This window comes from Pipistrellus kuhlii, unplaced genomic scaffold, assembly GCF_014108245.1.
Source record: "Pipistrellus kuhlii isolate mPipKuh1 unplaced genomic scaffold, mPipKuh1.p scaffold_m20_p_2, whole genome shotgun sequence".
In the NCBI taxonomy this organism is placed as follows: domain Eukaryota; kingdom Metazoa; phylum Chordata; class Mammalia; order Chiroptera; family Vespertilionidae; genus Pipistrellus; species Pipistrellus kuhlii.
Window position 1 is genome coordinate 22,465,298 of NW_023425515.1, and position 15,516 is coordinate 22,480,813.

The 15,516-nt window shown below is 46.6% G+C and overlaps 1 protein-coding gene across 1 annotated transcript; it reads right to left on the bottom strand.

The window, feature by feature from the left end:
- Positions 1-6,284: 6,284 nt before the first annotated feature.
- SLITRK3 (SLIT and NTRK like family member 3) lies at positions 6,285-14,202 on the bottom strand. The gene is made up of 2 exons (XM_036447154.2): positions 14,140-14,202; positions 6,285-9,342 (listed from the first exon to the last, which is right to left on the bottom strand). The coding sequence occupies exon 2, from the start codon at positions 9,319-9,321 to the stop codon at positions 6,289-6,291; it is 3,033 nt and encodes a 1,010-aa protein (XP_036303047.1). The 5' UTR covers positions 9,322-9,342; positions 14,140-14,202; the 3' UTR covers positions 6,285-6,288.
- Positions 14,203-15,516: the final 1,314 nt, after the last annotated feature.

A 15,516-nucleotide genomic window follows, 5' to 3' on the forward strand; every position in this document is an offset into this window, starting at 1 on the left:
TTGGACATTTTTATCACTGGGTACAAGGACTCTCATCAATCCCTGATCTCGCCTTGGCACTTACTTTGAGCTCAGTGAATGTGTCCTCAGTCACAAGAATATCTGGGACTGAGTCAGAAACAGGAGAAGCAGGGCTGTCAGGAACAGTGAAAGCAAAGAGCCAGGAGGAGAAGAAAGTCTCCCCACAGGATCAGATGATACTTTTGTTTTAGCATCTTTTTTCAAAGTGAACTTTGCCACTCCCAGGTTAAGAAAGATATACTCTTGTTTTAAATGCTACCAAAAATAATTATATATTCCTCCATTATTCAAGCAAACTGTAAATGTAAACGTTTATGGTAAAATGTTGTCAAAAGCACAAAAGCCCTATATTTACATAAGGTATTCTAAGGTGGTACCTTTCACCATCAGAACAACCTGCTAATTATTACAGTTCAATGAAAGGATTCAGTTTTTGTTTGTTTGTTTGTTTTACTAGTCATCAGCACATCCTTTATGATAAAGCTGTTTGATTTTGATACAATGTTGGGTAGTGCTGCCTCTATCAATTCATTGTACTACTCAAAAACAAGTGGATGGGTTAAATATACTAAAAACACACATACTTAATTGGACATGTTGGGCCTTTTTTGTTACTGGGAGGTAAGGAGCAAGGCCTTCTTTTTACTAATGTTCACTTGTGTTTTAATGTTTAAAGAAAATGTAAGAATAGGATCAACCACGAATTTATGATACGGCCTCTTTGGCTATGTGTCATTGAAGGTTCAGCACAAGCATTATTTTCTGTTAGAATTTTAAGAAGAAATGGAAAGTTATCTGTATCAATACAATAAAGAAGAAACAACCGTATTCTAAAAAATGTGTGCGTTAATTTCATAAGCAAATATTATTAAAATAAAATAAGCTACCCAACTGTCCAATCTCAGAGGGAAGGCGGGGGTAGGTGAGTGGGAAGATATCAACCAAAAAAATTGTATGCATATATTCATAACCCATGGACACTGACAATAGGATGTTGAAGGGCTGGATTAGGGGGGATGGACTAGAAGGGGTCAATAAAAGAAGAGGAGGAACATAAGTAATACTTTAAACAATAAAACTTTTAAAAAAAGAAAACATAAGAATACAACATTTTAAAAAGAAGCTACCCCAACAAAATCGCCTCTTCACAATGAGCAACACATGGTGTACACCTTTTCCTTGATCTGAAAAAATTTCCCCTTCAATTTAGATTTTGTAAAAGCATACTGAAAATAAGCATCTGTATTTTTATTATTACTCATACTACTATACATTTTAAATGAAGGGTGATCTTAAAACAAGTAAAATAAGGTGATGAATGTATTAAATAGTTTCTTTACTTCTCTTACATTGACCTTCAAGACTTCACTTTTTCTAGATACCTAGATGAATGGCAAAGGTCTTATCAAATAAATCTACTGAAATTGTTTCACCTATAAAATTTATTCTAGAAATAGAAAAATGAAAAAGGAGCACTTGTTTTCCATTTGACTTATGTTGCATATTTATAAGAGATTAATTTCTTTACTATCAAGACTTAAAATAAATCACAATTTGACTGAAATTTCTCCTCTATGATTTAAATAACAAAATGAAGAAAATTGAAAAGTAAAATAGATCTTAAATTCAGAAATATTAATTACAATGTTACTTTTTACATGTGACTATTTCTAAAGTGAAGACTCATAATTTCATCCAGCTTCAGTTGGACAATAGCTAGACAGAAACAAGGAAAATAAATGCATAAAACTGAAATTGTCTATACATGTGAGAAAAATGCCTAATTTACATGTAAGTATAATCCAGCATATATAAACTATATACATGCATATACAGCGTATATACATATATAATAGTACAATATATATGTATATGCACACACACACGCACACACATACATGATTGTTATTGCTCCTATTGCTTTTAAAAGGCCTATAGTATATTAAACAGGATATTTATATGGTGGAAATTAGTGATAACTATTTATGCTCTGTTCACCTGAAGTTTCATCATAGTTAAGGATTTTGAGCTAAATATAAGTTATAGCTCAAATAACCTAAGACTGAGTATTCTTTTATTACCATTTCCTCTCATATTATCTTGACTCCTTACAGTCATGTGTCACATACTATGAAGCTTCTCAGTAGTGTGTTCTTTGTCATGGCCATCTTACAAAAATGCAACATTTATTGGCTTATACAACATAACTGCCAAAGGATAGGACTGTATGAGCAATGAATTTGCACTAAAACTAATCAAAATAATGTATTTCAGTAGTTAAAATCCTTATCTTCTGCAATTGCATTATCAATGTTCATAATGCTAAGCACAAATATTATTTTCAGATATTAAGAGTGTACAACTAACATTTCTAGGTAAAAAAAACAAAAACAAAAACTTTTTAAATTCAGTCATTAAACTTTTTCTTATGATTTCTCTCTAAACTTTTATTTAAAATTTGGTTGTCATCATCATCATATTTTAGTATTTTGCAATTAGAGAAATAATACTGCTTTTAAAATAAAAATATATAAGCATCCACATAAATAAAGCTGTATATGGTAAAATGTCAAACCTATGACTGAATCAGACCAATATTTCACTTTCAATCATATTCCACTCACCATCTCATAATTACAGGGACATTACAATACATTTTATTTTAAATAGTATTACTAAAATTTATAATAAAATAGCAATTGAAGTACTAACAAATATCCACTAGATTTAGGTCTGCTTATTCAAATTCACCATCACTATGAAGTGAATAGCAATGTGCAATTTTCTCAAAAATAAGCACTTTACTAGAGCAAAAAAAACCAAAAAACGAAAAACAAAAACAAAAAACATGAAATAAGTCCTAGTCATAGTACCATAATAATACCCATGGTACTTTAAGAAAACATATCTGGTATTATAAACTAAAATTAACTTAAGTAATTCTAATACACAGCAAAAATAAGCGACTTAGTCACGGGGTAGAAAACTCCATGGATGCAAAAAAAAAAATATTTTCTTTAATACAAAATTTCATTCTCATATAAATTTATTTTCACTAAATAAATTTATTTCTCACTCTAGGGTAAAATTATTACCTATATTTAAGACAGTCTTACTTTCTGTATTTAATAAATAAAATATAAACATTGTAATTATCAAGGTATATTATAATTTACTATGATTTATGGATACTCATTTCTCAAATGTCAAAAGCACCAGGATCATTAGGGATTGCACTTTAACCTGATTTGTATAATTTGCCATGTTATGAATGTGTACAGTTATAAATAAAATGTTGAATATTGTCAGAAGTATCTAGCCTTGCACTTTGAGTTTTTTGTTATGCACATGCTTTCTACTATCCACTAAAATATTTAATTAAGAGGAATGGGGACATAATAAATCACTAATTTGGAGGGACTCTATAGATCAGGTTTGAAAACAAAGTTTAGTACTGACTTTCTGTGCCTTAGGAAAAGACTTTAAGAAAGAAGAAGAGTTTAAAAAAGAATGAGGAATGAGGATAGCGCAATAACTATGAAAAGATGACCTATGGGAAAATGAAAAAAATTTAAAAGAACAATAACACCTATTGAACAGTGGGTCTGATTCTCTTGCATAAGATGCGCTGCATTTCAATATTGTATGTAGAGAAATAGTGAATCCTGCTTGTGGGCTTTTCTTCATCTGAACCAATTCCAAAATATACCTCAACTAATGGAGGACAAAAGGTTTAGGTACAATGTGCCAAATGCAAAGTAGCCCTGAAAATTTGCTTTTTATATTGATCTACTTTTGTGTGTCTGTTTTTATTTTATGCATACCTATGTTGATATCCATGGATAACTAATTGAGAAATATATAAATATATCATAGACATTTATGGGGCTTTTTTTTTTTTTTTTTTTTTTTTAAGTACAATGCCTTAGTTTTATTGTATTTCTGTTACACAGCTTTAGAAGCTGCTGGTCTTCTTTTGTAAGGGGAAAAATGGGATGTAAGGCATCAGTGACTTGTGAGTTACATTCAACACATAATGATAATTTCTACTAAGGGCAGCTGGAGAAAACACTAGCCGAGAACACTGGGGGTCAATGCACAATTCTGCAGCTCAGGGTCTGGGACTCTCTGGAGCTCTGCTGCCCTCTAATGGCACGATGAGATAAGCGCCTCCCAGCTCTGTGTGGTATTCTTTCATAAGGAAGATACTGGCACCTTAAAAATCCGATTTTCTTTGGTTTCGCTCACATGTAAATGGATCATAACTTGGATTACTGTCAGATTCATTTAGAAACATCATTTTTTTGTGTCACAAAGGACGAAAAATCCATCCAACACCCTCTGTCTTAGTTCAAGCATGACTAGGGCCAGTTGCAGTATGTGGTCGGCAAAACCAGTAGCTAAGTATGTGACAACTTTCACAGATAACAGGATTCTGATAATTGCAATGGGCTCCGAGGCCTTTGATTTTTTTATCTGGGTGTGTGCAAGTGTGTGTAACTTTAGTGCAATTTTTCTTTTCCTTTTTTGTCATTCACTCTCTTAAGATGCCTGGATCCTTGACTGCCTCCTCTTAATTAATTCTATACGTCTTAGCAATATGGTTACCTTATTTTTCCCCCAATTACATCCTGCCTAGGAAAGGTGGTGCATCGTTGGGGTACTATGTTCGAAATACATAATCCAAGAGACAAGAAGTAAATGGAATAAATCAGATTTTTTTAAAGTCCCAATTGTATCCTGGTATGAGATGGGATGGTGGGGAGGGGATAAGATTTATCAACATCACAGTGCATCAAACTTGTTAACAAACTAGCTTTCTGTATAACAAGGAAAAGAAAGATTCTTTTTTAATGTGACCGTGAAAGGCATGGCATAGCTGGAATTTAAGGTTCAAGCTCTGTATCCTCTATATATAATGTATTATGTTTGTGTTTTTTTTTTCAAAAACGTTTTATTAGGAAAGCTATACCGGACGCATAATCACTATACAATGATTAAACATTACCTTTACAATTTATAACTGAAATTACAGAATAAATATATGCACATTTCTTTCGAATCTGTGTGTGAGAGAAAACATTAAAAGTTGCTTCCTACAAAGCTGTTAGTGATATATACCAGTTGCTTTTTTTTTTGCTTGTTTTTGTGGTGTTGTTTTTTTTTTAATATTATATATTTATATAAGAAAGTGAAGATGTTCTCCAAAATATCTTGGCATCAGGATGAAGTGTCACAAAGAGGAGGATCCTCCCTAGGTTTGGGCCTCAGGCTGGGAAACCACCATCAGGCCTCCCACTGCCGTGGGCTCCAGCCTCGCACAGGGACTTTTCCGGATGGCAGGAGAGATGTTGTGAGCTATCCACTAGGGTGGAAGGGAAGGCGAAGCTATGGGGAGGAGACAAATGGATCAAACCCGAAATAATTACATTGATTTTAGTGGGAGGGGTATCGTGTGTGCGTGTGTGTGTGTGCGTGTGTGTGTGTACACACAGACGTGTACCTGCACCAGAAGCAAGAGGGTTCAGGCTGCAGGTTCAGGGACCTGTGGGCAGGGGTTTGTGACTTGCCTGTGGGTACGCGTGGGAGAGAAAAAAGAGTGGGTGAGAACATTCGAGCAAGACCCGCCCCCTCCCTCCCCAGTCTTGCAGTTTCCAGGCATGCAGCAAACTGCATTGGTAATACATGTACAGGATCTGTGCCATGGTGGGAAGAGGAAAGAGGGCCACGGATGTCAATTTGTGTTCTCCGCTCCCTGTTGAACAGAACTCAATTGGGGGGGGGGGGGGGGAGAAGAAGGAAGAGAAAAGTTACTGAAAATAAAAAGGATACATTGAATTTTTACTTAATCAGGATCAATACAACGATCCCCAATATACCTTATACATGGCACAGTCAGAGTCTCAAGTTTCAGTATAAAAAAAATAATGGTAACATTTGCTGGCAAAAGTCTGCGAAGGCACTTCATTGATTAATGATCTCAGCGTGGCCCTTCCCCCTCTCCGGATCACATCGGAGGAGAGGGGGAGAGCGCACACTGTCTTGTATTTCCTAGTTTCCATGCGGCGTGTGGGTTCCGTTCAAGGGCAGGAACGTTGGTGAGAATGGACTTCTTCTTGAGGGGGGGGCCGTGTCAAAGGGGACAGGGGATCTATTATCTCTCTTCCAGGTTCCTTTGCTTTTGAAGAAACCAAACAAACCAAACGGAAACAAACAAAAACCCCAGTCGTCATATATGTGTATTTTTTTTTTCTCTCTCTCTCTCTGTTAGAACCTATAGGCTGTCTTCTCCAGGACTTCGAGGTAATCCGGCTTGGTTTGGAGTTTGGCCCTTAACTCGAGGTAATCGTTTTTGGGGGGTTGGTGGTCCGGGAAGCCCTTGCCGGCCGAGAAGAGGAGGGTTTCCTTCAGCCTGGCGTCCTGCTGCAAGTCTGGGTACTGCATGCCCGGGGCGTGCAGGTGCAGCTCCTTCAACTTGGGCACCGTGCCGTACAGGCAGTCCACGAAGCCCACGCCGCAGGGCGCGGGCGGCGGCCGCTCCCGGTGGTCCAGCAGCAGGCTGCCCCCGCCCCCGGGGGGGAACAGCACCACCCCGCCGTTCTTCTCGTGGTGGCGGAACCCGGCCAGGTCTGCCCCAGGTCCCGGCACCACCCCGGCCACCACCACCCCCCCTGCTCCTGCACCTGCAGCTGCCCCCGCGGCCGCCGGGCGGTGGTGCAGGGGGTGCGGGTGGTGGTGACTCCCGGTCACGATGGTGTTGAGCTGGGAGCTGGACACGGCCAGGGCCCACTCCTTCTCCTTCTCCAGCAAGGTCCGGTAGTGGCTGTGGTGGTTCTCCTTGGGGGGCTCCCCGAACGGCTGCTGCTCGCCCCCCAGGAGCGCCTCGCCCAGGGCGGGGGGCGGGGGCTGGGGGCCGGGCCCCCCGCGTTCTGAGCTCCCAGCCGCCGCCAACGCCTCCGGCCCTGAGGACACTGATGCTGCTGCCTCCGCCTCCTCCTCCTCGCGGGGCTTGTAGATGGGGTTGTTGCACATCTGGGTCACGGGGTGGGGGATGTACTCGTACACGTGGCCCCCTGGAGGGGCCTTCTCTGGGGAGGAGAGGGTGGGCCGACCTCCTCCACCCCCTCCTCCTCCCCCGCCGCCCCCGCCGCCGCCTCCCCCGTCCTCGAAGAGCCGGTGGCATTGCATCTGGATGCCCGTGAGGTCCACGCCGCCTTCCTGCCTCTTGCTTCGGAAGGGCAGCTTCTTCCTGCGCCTGCGGAGCACGTAGGCAAAAAGGCCCGCGGCCACGAAGACGGCGGAGAAGAACAGGACCAGCAGGCTGAGGATGAGCACGGAGAGGGGCACCGGGCCCCCCGGGGGCGAGAACTCATAGGGCGAGGGGCTCGTGGGCGCCCCCTGGAGGCGAGGATCCCCGGGGTTCGCGGGAGATGCTCCGGCCGCCGGGGCTGTGTGCATCATCTCCGGACAGAGCACCTCCAGCTCCACTGTGCGCACGTCCCGGTGGGTGAGGTTCTCGGGGCTCCGGCACAGCACCTCCCCCACCACGCTCACCGAGCTGATGGTGTCGATCCACTGCTTGAAGGGGACCAGGTCGCAGGTGCAGTCCCAGGGGTTCTCGTTGAGGTCGATCTGCACGATGGCGTTGAGGTGCTCCAGGACCCCGGCCACGGGCAGGTAGAGGAAGTAGTTCTTCCTCAGGTTGAGCCGCGCCAGGGAGGTGCCCGCGAAGGCGTCCGTGGGCAGCGTCCGCAGCAGGTTGTTGTTGAGGAAGAGCAGCTTCAGGTTGGGCATGAGGCTGAAGGCGGCGGGCTGGATCTCCCGGATGACGTTGAACTCGAAGTACAGGTAGTGCAAGCTCTGCAGGCCCCGGAACATGCCCGGGGTCAGCTTCTCGATGTCGTTGCCGTTGAGGAAGAGGCTCTTCAGGTTGGGCAGGTTGATGAAGGCCCCGTCCTGGACGTACGAAATGCGGTTGTTCCCCAGGTGCAAGAGATCCAAGGAGGAGAAATTCCAGAAGTCCGAGCGGTATATCTTCTGGATCAGGTTGCTGCTCAGGTAGAGCTTCTTGGCGTTCAGCGGCCTCGGGAGAAGCTCGGAGATGTTGTTAAATCCCCGCTCTTTGCAGTTGACCGTCAAGCCAAGGTCATTGATGTGCAGGTTACACGTACACCCCGTGGGGCATATGATGGGGATGGGCGGCCTGGTCTGGTAGGGGGCGATGGGAGGTTGGTTGGGACCAGGATAGAAAGCTTGGGAGGTGGAGGGCGGCCTCGGCGTCCGGGGCTGCTTAGTGGGCTTGGGCTGCTTATTGGAGGCCTTGTATTCGACCGAAGAAGCGGTGAAGTGGACAGAGGACAACATGGAGGAAGGCTTGGTGGGCCACGCGTGCTCCTTGTTGGAGGACAGGTGGGGGATCCCCAGGCTGGCCTCCACCTCCGAGTCGGACAACAAGGGGCAGAGTTCTGCCTTCCGGATCTCTCGCAGGTCCTTCCCGTGGAAGTGGAAGGGAGTCTCGCAGGTGATGTCTCCCACCAGGGCCGTGTAAGGAATGCGCTCCAGCCAGCTCTTGAGCTGCACAATCTCGCACGTGCAGTTCCAGGGGTTTTCCTCCAGCTGGAGCTCCATCAGGCTCCTGCCGATGTGGTCCAGCATCCCTCGGTAGAAAAGGACCTTCAGCCTGTTTCCACGCAGGTCCAGGTGCGTTAAGGAGACGGCCTTGAACAAGTTGGTGGGAAGCACGGGGATGAGATTGTCATTTAAGATCAGGACTCTCAGTTTGCTCAGGTTCCTGAATGCACCGCTCTCGATGCGTTTAATGACGTTGTAATCTGCCTGCAGATACTCGAGGCTCTCCAAGCCCAGGAAAGTGTCATTTCTGAAGACGTCTAGTTTGTTCTCGTGGAGATACAGCCTCTTTAAAATCTTGAGACCATTGAAAGCACCCGTTTGGATGTCCTGCAAGGCATTGTTCCCAAGGTTGATTGACACGGCGTTGTTCAGATGAAGAAAACTGTTGGTGTACAATTTCCTCATCGAATTCCTCTGCAGATACAGTTTGAAAGGTCTGGACCAGAACTCAGTGATCTGGCTGATATTTGTAAATCCTTTGCTGTCACAATGGATATGAAAGAGGCTTTCTTTGACTTCACAGTAGCAGGGATCAAAACAGGGCTCATCTATTTCCTCCGAGTCCTCGATCAGGGGGATCGGGGTAGTCCATCCCAGAGCAATTGTGCTTAGAAGAATAATCCACAGCATCCTCCCTCGGCGAAGCAGCTCGGCTATGGAAGGTTTCATCCTTCGTGGTTGATTACAAAACTGCAACAGAAATAAAGACGCAGGTTTTTTAGCTGTTAGTCAGACGCACTATTCTCATTGACTCCTACATTGGGGCTTTTCAAGAGGGAAGTCAAAAGCTTAGCAGTTGTTGAACTGACATTCCAAAGGACCCATCAACATGCCTACATAGCCCTATATTTTAAACCTAGGAAACAGAACTATTGCATCATGTGAGGACATTACCCAGCATACCTGGGAAAGGGCAAGTCAAACCAATAAAAGAAGCCTTCGTGGTAAGCCTTTGTTACAAGCTTACAGCAAGCAAGGGAATTGGTAAGCAATGCATTTAAATATAGGCAAATTCAGTAGTAATGGCAATCGTTTGGCCATTACACCGGCTCGCCTGTTAAAACTCGCATTGGCATCAGAGGTGCCCATTTTAGAACTGATTGGAACTCGGATGAGAAAAACAAAAAAAAGTTCTTTAAATTATAATTTTCTACTCATGAAAAGACATGTTATTAAAGAGTGTGAGGAAGTATGAGCTCACTGCCCCATCTGATTGAAACTCTGATGGGGGGAAAAAATGTTCTCTAAATTATAGGTTTCTTCTCATGAAAATGCACGATTAAAATAAAAGTTATTTGATTAAAGAGTATGAGAGAGTATGAGCTCATTGCCCAACTATCCGATGTTGGGATGCATAAGATAATTGATAGCTCAGGAAAATGTAAGATTTCTCCTAAGAAATTACTACATCATGCTTATCATGTCTGCTCAGTAACAAACTGTACCTCCACTCCCTTTGCCCAAACACAGATTATTGATGTGTCCTCTAATTAAATATTTTCCATACATATGCATCATTTGACTACACCTTTCAGCGGTGATTAGCCTTTCTAAAGAGCAAGTCCACGCACTTGTCAGAGCTAAAGAGAATGACAGGGGAAGGGTGCTGGACCTGGGAGTGTCTGTATTAACAGCTCATCTGTGCCTTCCTGATCATCTCAAGAACCCTGTCAAAAGCTGGAACTGGAACAACACAACGGCAGGTGGCTGTTTAGAGTAGTTAAAGGCACGAAAGTGGGGGGAACCTTGACACATACCTGCTGATAAATGATCCATCACATGAGATATGAGATACATTTCAAGGAAACATGTCATTCTTTTTTTTTTTTTTTTAAACTGAAGAAACAAATACAATTCACCGAGCTAATCATAAATACAGAGCCTCCCCATGGCATTTCCCCCTTGCCTAATGTCATCGGTGTATGAAAATGCATACATACATAAATTATAATAATGCAGCTTTATTACATTGCCCTTTAGGAGTCACTGACCTGTCCATTGAAATGGAAGGGTTGTTTTTAATCAATAAAAATAAACTGGGTGTGTTTGGGTTTTTTTTGTTTGTTTGTTTGTTTTTTTCACATATATTTCCCCTCCATACTTGGATACATGCATTAAGGAAATAATTCAGGCAACCTTCTAAGTTAAAGCATAATGTTATAATTTATAGGGAGAATGAAAAGGATAAATCTTCACAGCCAACTTGCACAGTATGTACACAGCTGTAAGGAGAGGAGAACCAGTGAGAAAGCAAAGAGGAATCTGCCTCAGGCAATTCAATACTCAATTTTTAGAAACAATTAAACGAAAAAGAGGGGGGTGGAGAGAGAAGGCAGATGAGGCTCCATTGCAGTATCCGTTAGTCTCCCTTATAAAATATTAAAATCTACTTAAGCTCTTTCTTCCCCATTTTTTAATTTTAAGTGTTTTATTTTATTTTTGAGGTTCCTGTGATTTAGGTAAACAAGACTTCAGATGTCTTTGACTTACCTATTTTGCAGGATATATATATATATATATATACACACATATATATGTAAGTCAGTCTTTGGACATTGTGGGGAGCATTGGGGGGCATTGGGGGAGAAAGAAAGGCTTGAGTTTAAGGATTCTTTCTCTCCTTCTCCCTCCTTTCCTTCTGCTGAAGCTGAAGCAAAGGGGTATAGATGGGAGATGGGGTGGGGGGATAGACTAAGATAAAAAATAAATAAATAAAAAAGGCAAAGGCAGCCAGCTGGAGACGTGCTGGGAATGCAATGGGCCTTTCAATGGGCTCCTTTTGGATGCAGAACTGCCACTTGGCACACTCAGCGAGGAGGAAGGAGAAGGGGCTGCAGCAGGCTCCCAGCCTCGCTGTAGCTGCTGCCGCTGCTGCTGCCGCTGCAGAGGCTGCTTTCTGTGGGTACCAGCCGCTCCTCACGGAGTTGGACACTGGGAGGAAGGCAGGGAGGAAGACAGGCTCGGTCACAGGGCTGAACCTCAGACTTCTCTCTCCTTGGCTTTCCCCTGGCCCAATATGTGCTGTAACCCTGGAACCAACTTTCCATGGCTTCCCACGTCATGAAAAAGGGGCTCCAACAGGAAGGGGAATGAACTTAGCATGTGGCCAAGCATGAGCACTAGGAAGCCTGGACTAAAGTGTGTGTGTGTGTGTGTGTGTGTAAAAGCAGAGAGAAAATAAGTGGAGGGAATGAAGATAAATGGTCAAAATAAGAAACAGAAGGAAGAAGGACCAACCTACCAGGAAACATTCCTTTGGTGGGAAAAGGTGGAAATGCTAGGGGAGAGAGCTGTAGACATTTTTTCTTTTTCTTTTTCTTTCCTTAACTCTCAAGGAAACTATTGCCTCAGTGGTTTGCTCCGCCAGTTCCCAAAGCTCCTTTCTCTGGTGGAGACAGGTTCAAAACTATGACTACCTTTCAGAATTATCCTTTCCACAGCACAGGCACTTCTCTGCAGAGACAGGGATGAAGGAAAACCCAGGTCTCGGAAACAGAAGGGCTGAAGCTAGCTAATTCTGCTTGAGTGTCCGGAATCAGAGCTCAAGCACGCGAGCGACTTGGACAGAGTTTATCCTGCATTTTGCTTCGATATCTCTTTGCACCAGGAATCCTTCTATTGTGCTGCAGCTCAAAGCCTCGGATTGCCCCTGAGCTCAGCAACCATGTGCTTCCTGTTACCTTTTTACTGACAGAGAGAAACCCACGTTCTGGAAGGAGACAGAGAACACTTGGGTAACAAGGACCCGTTTCACTTGCTTCCACTGGGGAAGACCTCGCAGGGATGGGGGGTGGGTGGTAGGGGAATAGAATACCTATTTGGCCCAACTATTTTGGAAGAGTGGATGGTAGAGAGTTATGAGATGTGGATATGATGCTCAAAAGGACCTGCAGGACTGAGGGGCTACCAGATTACAGTTCCCAGGAGCCCTGGAATGAGGAAATTTTTTTATAAAGCTCAGCTGACAGCTCTACAGTCCTCTCTGCTGGAGAACAAAATGCCTCTTCATGGAGAAACTGGATAGGGGCAAGTGTGCAGCAAGTCAGTCCACTTAGCTAGTGGAAACTGGGCATCCATCATGGATGCACACCTTCTGCCTCCCCCCCCCCCACCCCCGCCCTCAACACACACACACACACCCGGCCCTCAACACACACACACCAATCCTGTCACCAACTCAGGGGGAAAGGAGAGACTCTGGTGGCTAAAATCCTCAACGGAAGGACTGAACCTCAATTGCCCGAGGGCTCAAAGTTAGGCAGTAGAGGTGGCTTTCCCTTCAAGTTCTTTTTACAAAAAAAAACACCAGACTAAAGAAAAACACAGTGCATGTGTCCATGTCTTACATCCTAAAATCTATATGCAAATCCCCTAAGTCAACAACATGGCCCTTTCATGTCAGTCACAGCCCACTTGCCTGAGATTGTGCATTTAAAAAGGCCAAGTACCCATGGCTCCGTGGTAGCTAAGACTGGAAGCAGCCATCAGAGACCAACTAAGCAGGTGGGCAGGATTCTGCTATATATACCACGTCCTCAATATTCCAGACCCACCCTATTTCTCTGAGAGCCTCTCAGGCCAGCCCCAGCAGCCTGAGCTCAGAACCAGAGCAACCCATCTCCATCACCAGCTGCCAACCTCCCCCTCCCAAGCAGGCGCGCACAGACACACACACACACACACCACCTTTTGTACCCGATGTAATGTGCAGGGGCGGTAACTGTCTCACGGGTGCTAAGGCAGCCCATGATGCTATGGAATGGATGGGAGACTTCCATCAGCATAAGTATCCCATCCCGGAGATAGTCAAGGCCCCTCTGCAATCATTTGATCTTGAACTGTAACCAACCAACCACCCCCACCCCCCCCTCCTACCACTCCAGGTTCTTGATCTGGGCCCCATCCTAAAGGACATCTCACCCATGTCCTTTCCTTGATCTCAGTACAGCGTGTCTGGGCGATAGGAAGAGCTCCAAAAGTTGGGATGAAGGGGGAGGGGGGATCTTTGGGTTAGTCCGCTGCTTCCTGCTGGGAGCGCCCGCCCGGCGTCATTTGTCCACGGGGAGGACAAGAAGCCCTTTCTCCCCCAGCGGACCCTTCTCCTCCCGCTCCCCCTCCCCTTTGCCTGGTCCCACCCCAGCCCACTCCCTTGCACACATGCAACATTAACTATTCCAATATGGAAGCAAAACTCTCCCCCACCCCCCTGGAACATAATTAAAATGCTGCATCATTCATTTTTCTCAAGAGCGCCGAGCCTTGCACACACCCGTGTCTCCTCGGCGGTCGCCCAGGCGGAAGACACAATAGGTCTGTTTAGAAATGGAAAATGATGAAAAGCCCGAGCCTTTTCCTCCTCTCTCTCTCTCTCTCCCCCCCCCCCTCTCTCTCTCTCTCTCTCTCTCTCTCCACCAGAGCGAGCAGCGATCCGCTGGGGGGGAGGGGCGCTCCGCTCCTCCACCTGCCCTATTTGATGGAGTTACTCACGATTTCCTCCTCCCGAAAAGGGGGTCCGCGGTTCCGTGGGTCCCCGGGACCTCTCCTCTCCTCCTCCCGCCGTCCTCACCGCTCAAAACGATCCGCTTCCCCGAAGGCGCCGGACCCCTAGCACCTGTGAGCGAGCCGAGGCCACCGCCGGCGCCACCACCGCGGCCAAACTCTCCCCGTGTGCTCCGCCGAGCACATCCCACATCCGAGGAGAGAAGCCCGGGTTCAATCCGGGGAAGGGGGCGAGGCCGGCGGCCGGCGCCTAGCGGTGCAGAGCGCCCGCGCCCCGCGCGCCGGGCCGGGCTCCGGGGGACCGGCCCGCGGGAGCTGCAAACTCTCCGGGAGGCTCAGCTGCATCCATCGCGGCGCCCGAGCCTTTGCAGCCTCTGCTCCTCCTCCTCCTCCTCCTCCTCCTCCTCCTCCTCCTCCTCCTCCTCCTCCTCCTCCTCGGGCCACCAACTTTCCGAAAGGCCCCCGAATCACGCCGGGAATCCTAAGCGCGGCCGCCGCGGGGAATGGGCGCTGCGTGCCGATGGGGAGCGGGGCGCTCACCTAGCGGCGCGGGCGGCGGGGCGCCGGCGGGCGGAGGGAGCGTCCGTCCCAGAACTGGGGGTTCCTTTGGACCCGGGAACCTCCGAGAGCTCTGGATTCCGCGGGGGAGCTTCGCGGGCCCCGGAGGAGAGCCCCGGCTCCTCTCTCTCTCTCTCCTCTCTCTCTTTCCTGCTTCCTTGGAAGGTGGTCCCTCCCAGCGCAATAATAACCCCTCCTGCCCGCGGCCTCCTCGCCTCCGCCCGCGGTGCCTTGGCGCCGGGCTCTTTGGGTTCTGGGTTCTTTGGGGCCGTGGGAGTGGGGTCCGGGCGGCGGCGGGTTGGGGAGAGGGGAGGGGAGGAGAGGGGAGGAGAGGAGAGGGTGGGAGGGGCAGGAAGGATGCAGGAAGGGGGCGACCAGATCCCAGATCCCGGCATTGGCCAGACGGCGGCGAGGGGGGTGGGGGGTGGGGAGGCAGGAGAGAGAGAGAGAGAGAGAGAGAGAGAGAGAGAGAGAGAGAGAGAGAGAGAGAGAGAGAGAGAGAGAGAGAGAGAGAGAGAGAGAGAGAGAGAATACAAATACCACAGTATGGCTGTGCGCACACATGCCACTTGGAATTGGGGGGGGGGGGGGGACGGCAGGGGGGAGGGGGAAGGATCTCGGGCGAAGCAGGGAGGTGCGGAGATGCTGTTGGCAGACAGCGAGCCCCCTGACAGCTCCCCATTCAAACAGCCTCACTTCTCTCCAGCCTTTGGGGGAGAGGGGGGGAGGGAGAAGGGGACCTGAGACCAAGGAGACACTCGCTCGCTCGCGCCGGCAGCAGCAGCCTCTTTGCAGACTGACCCGCTT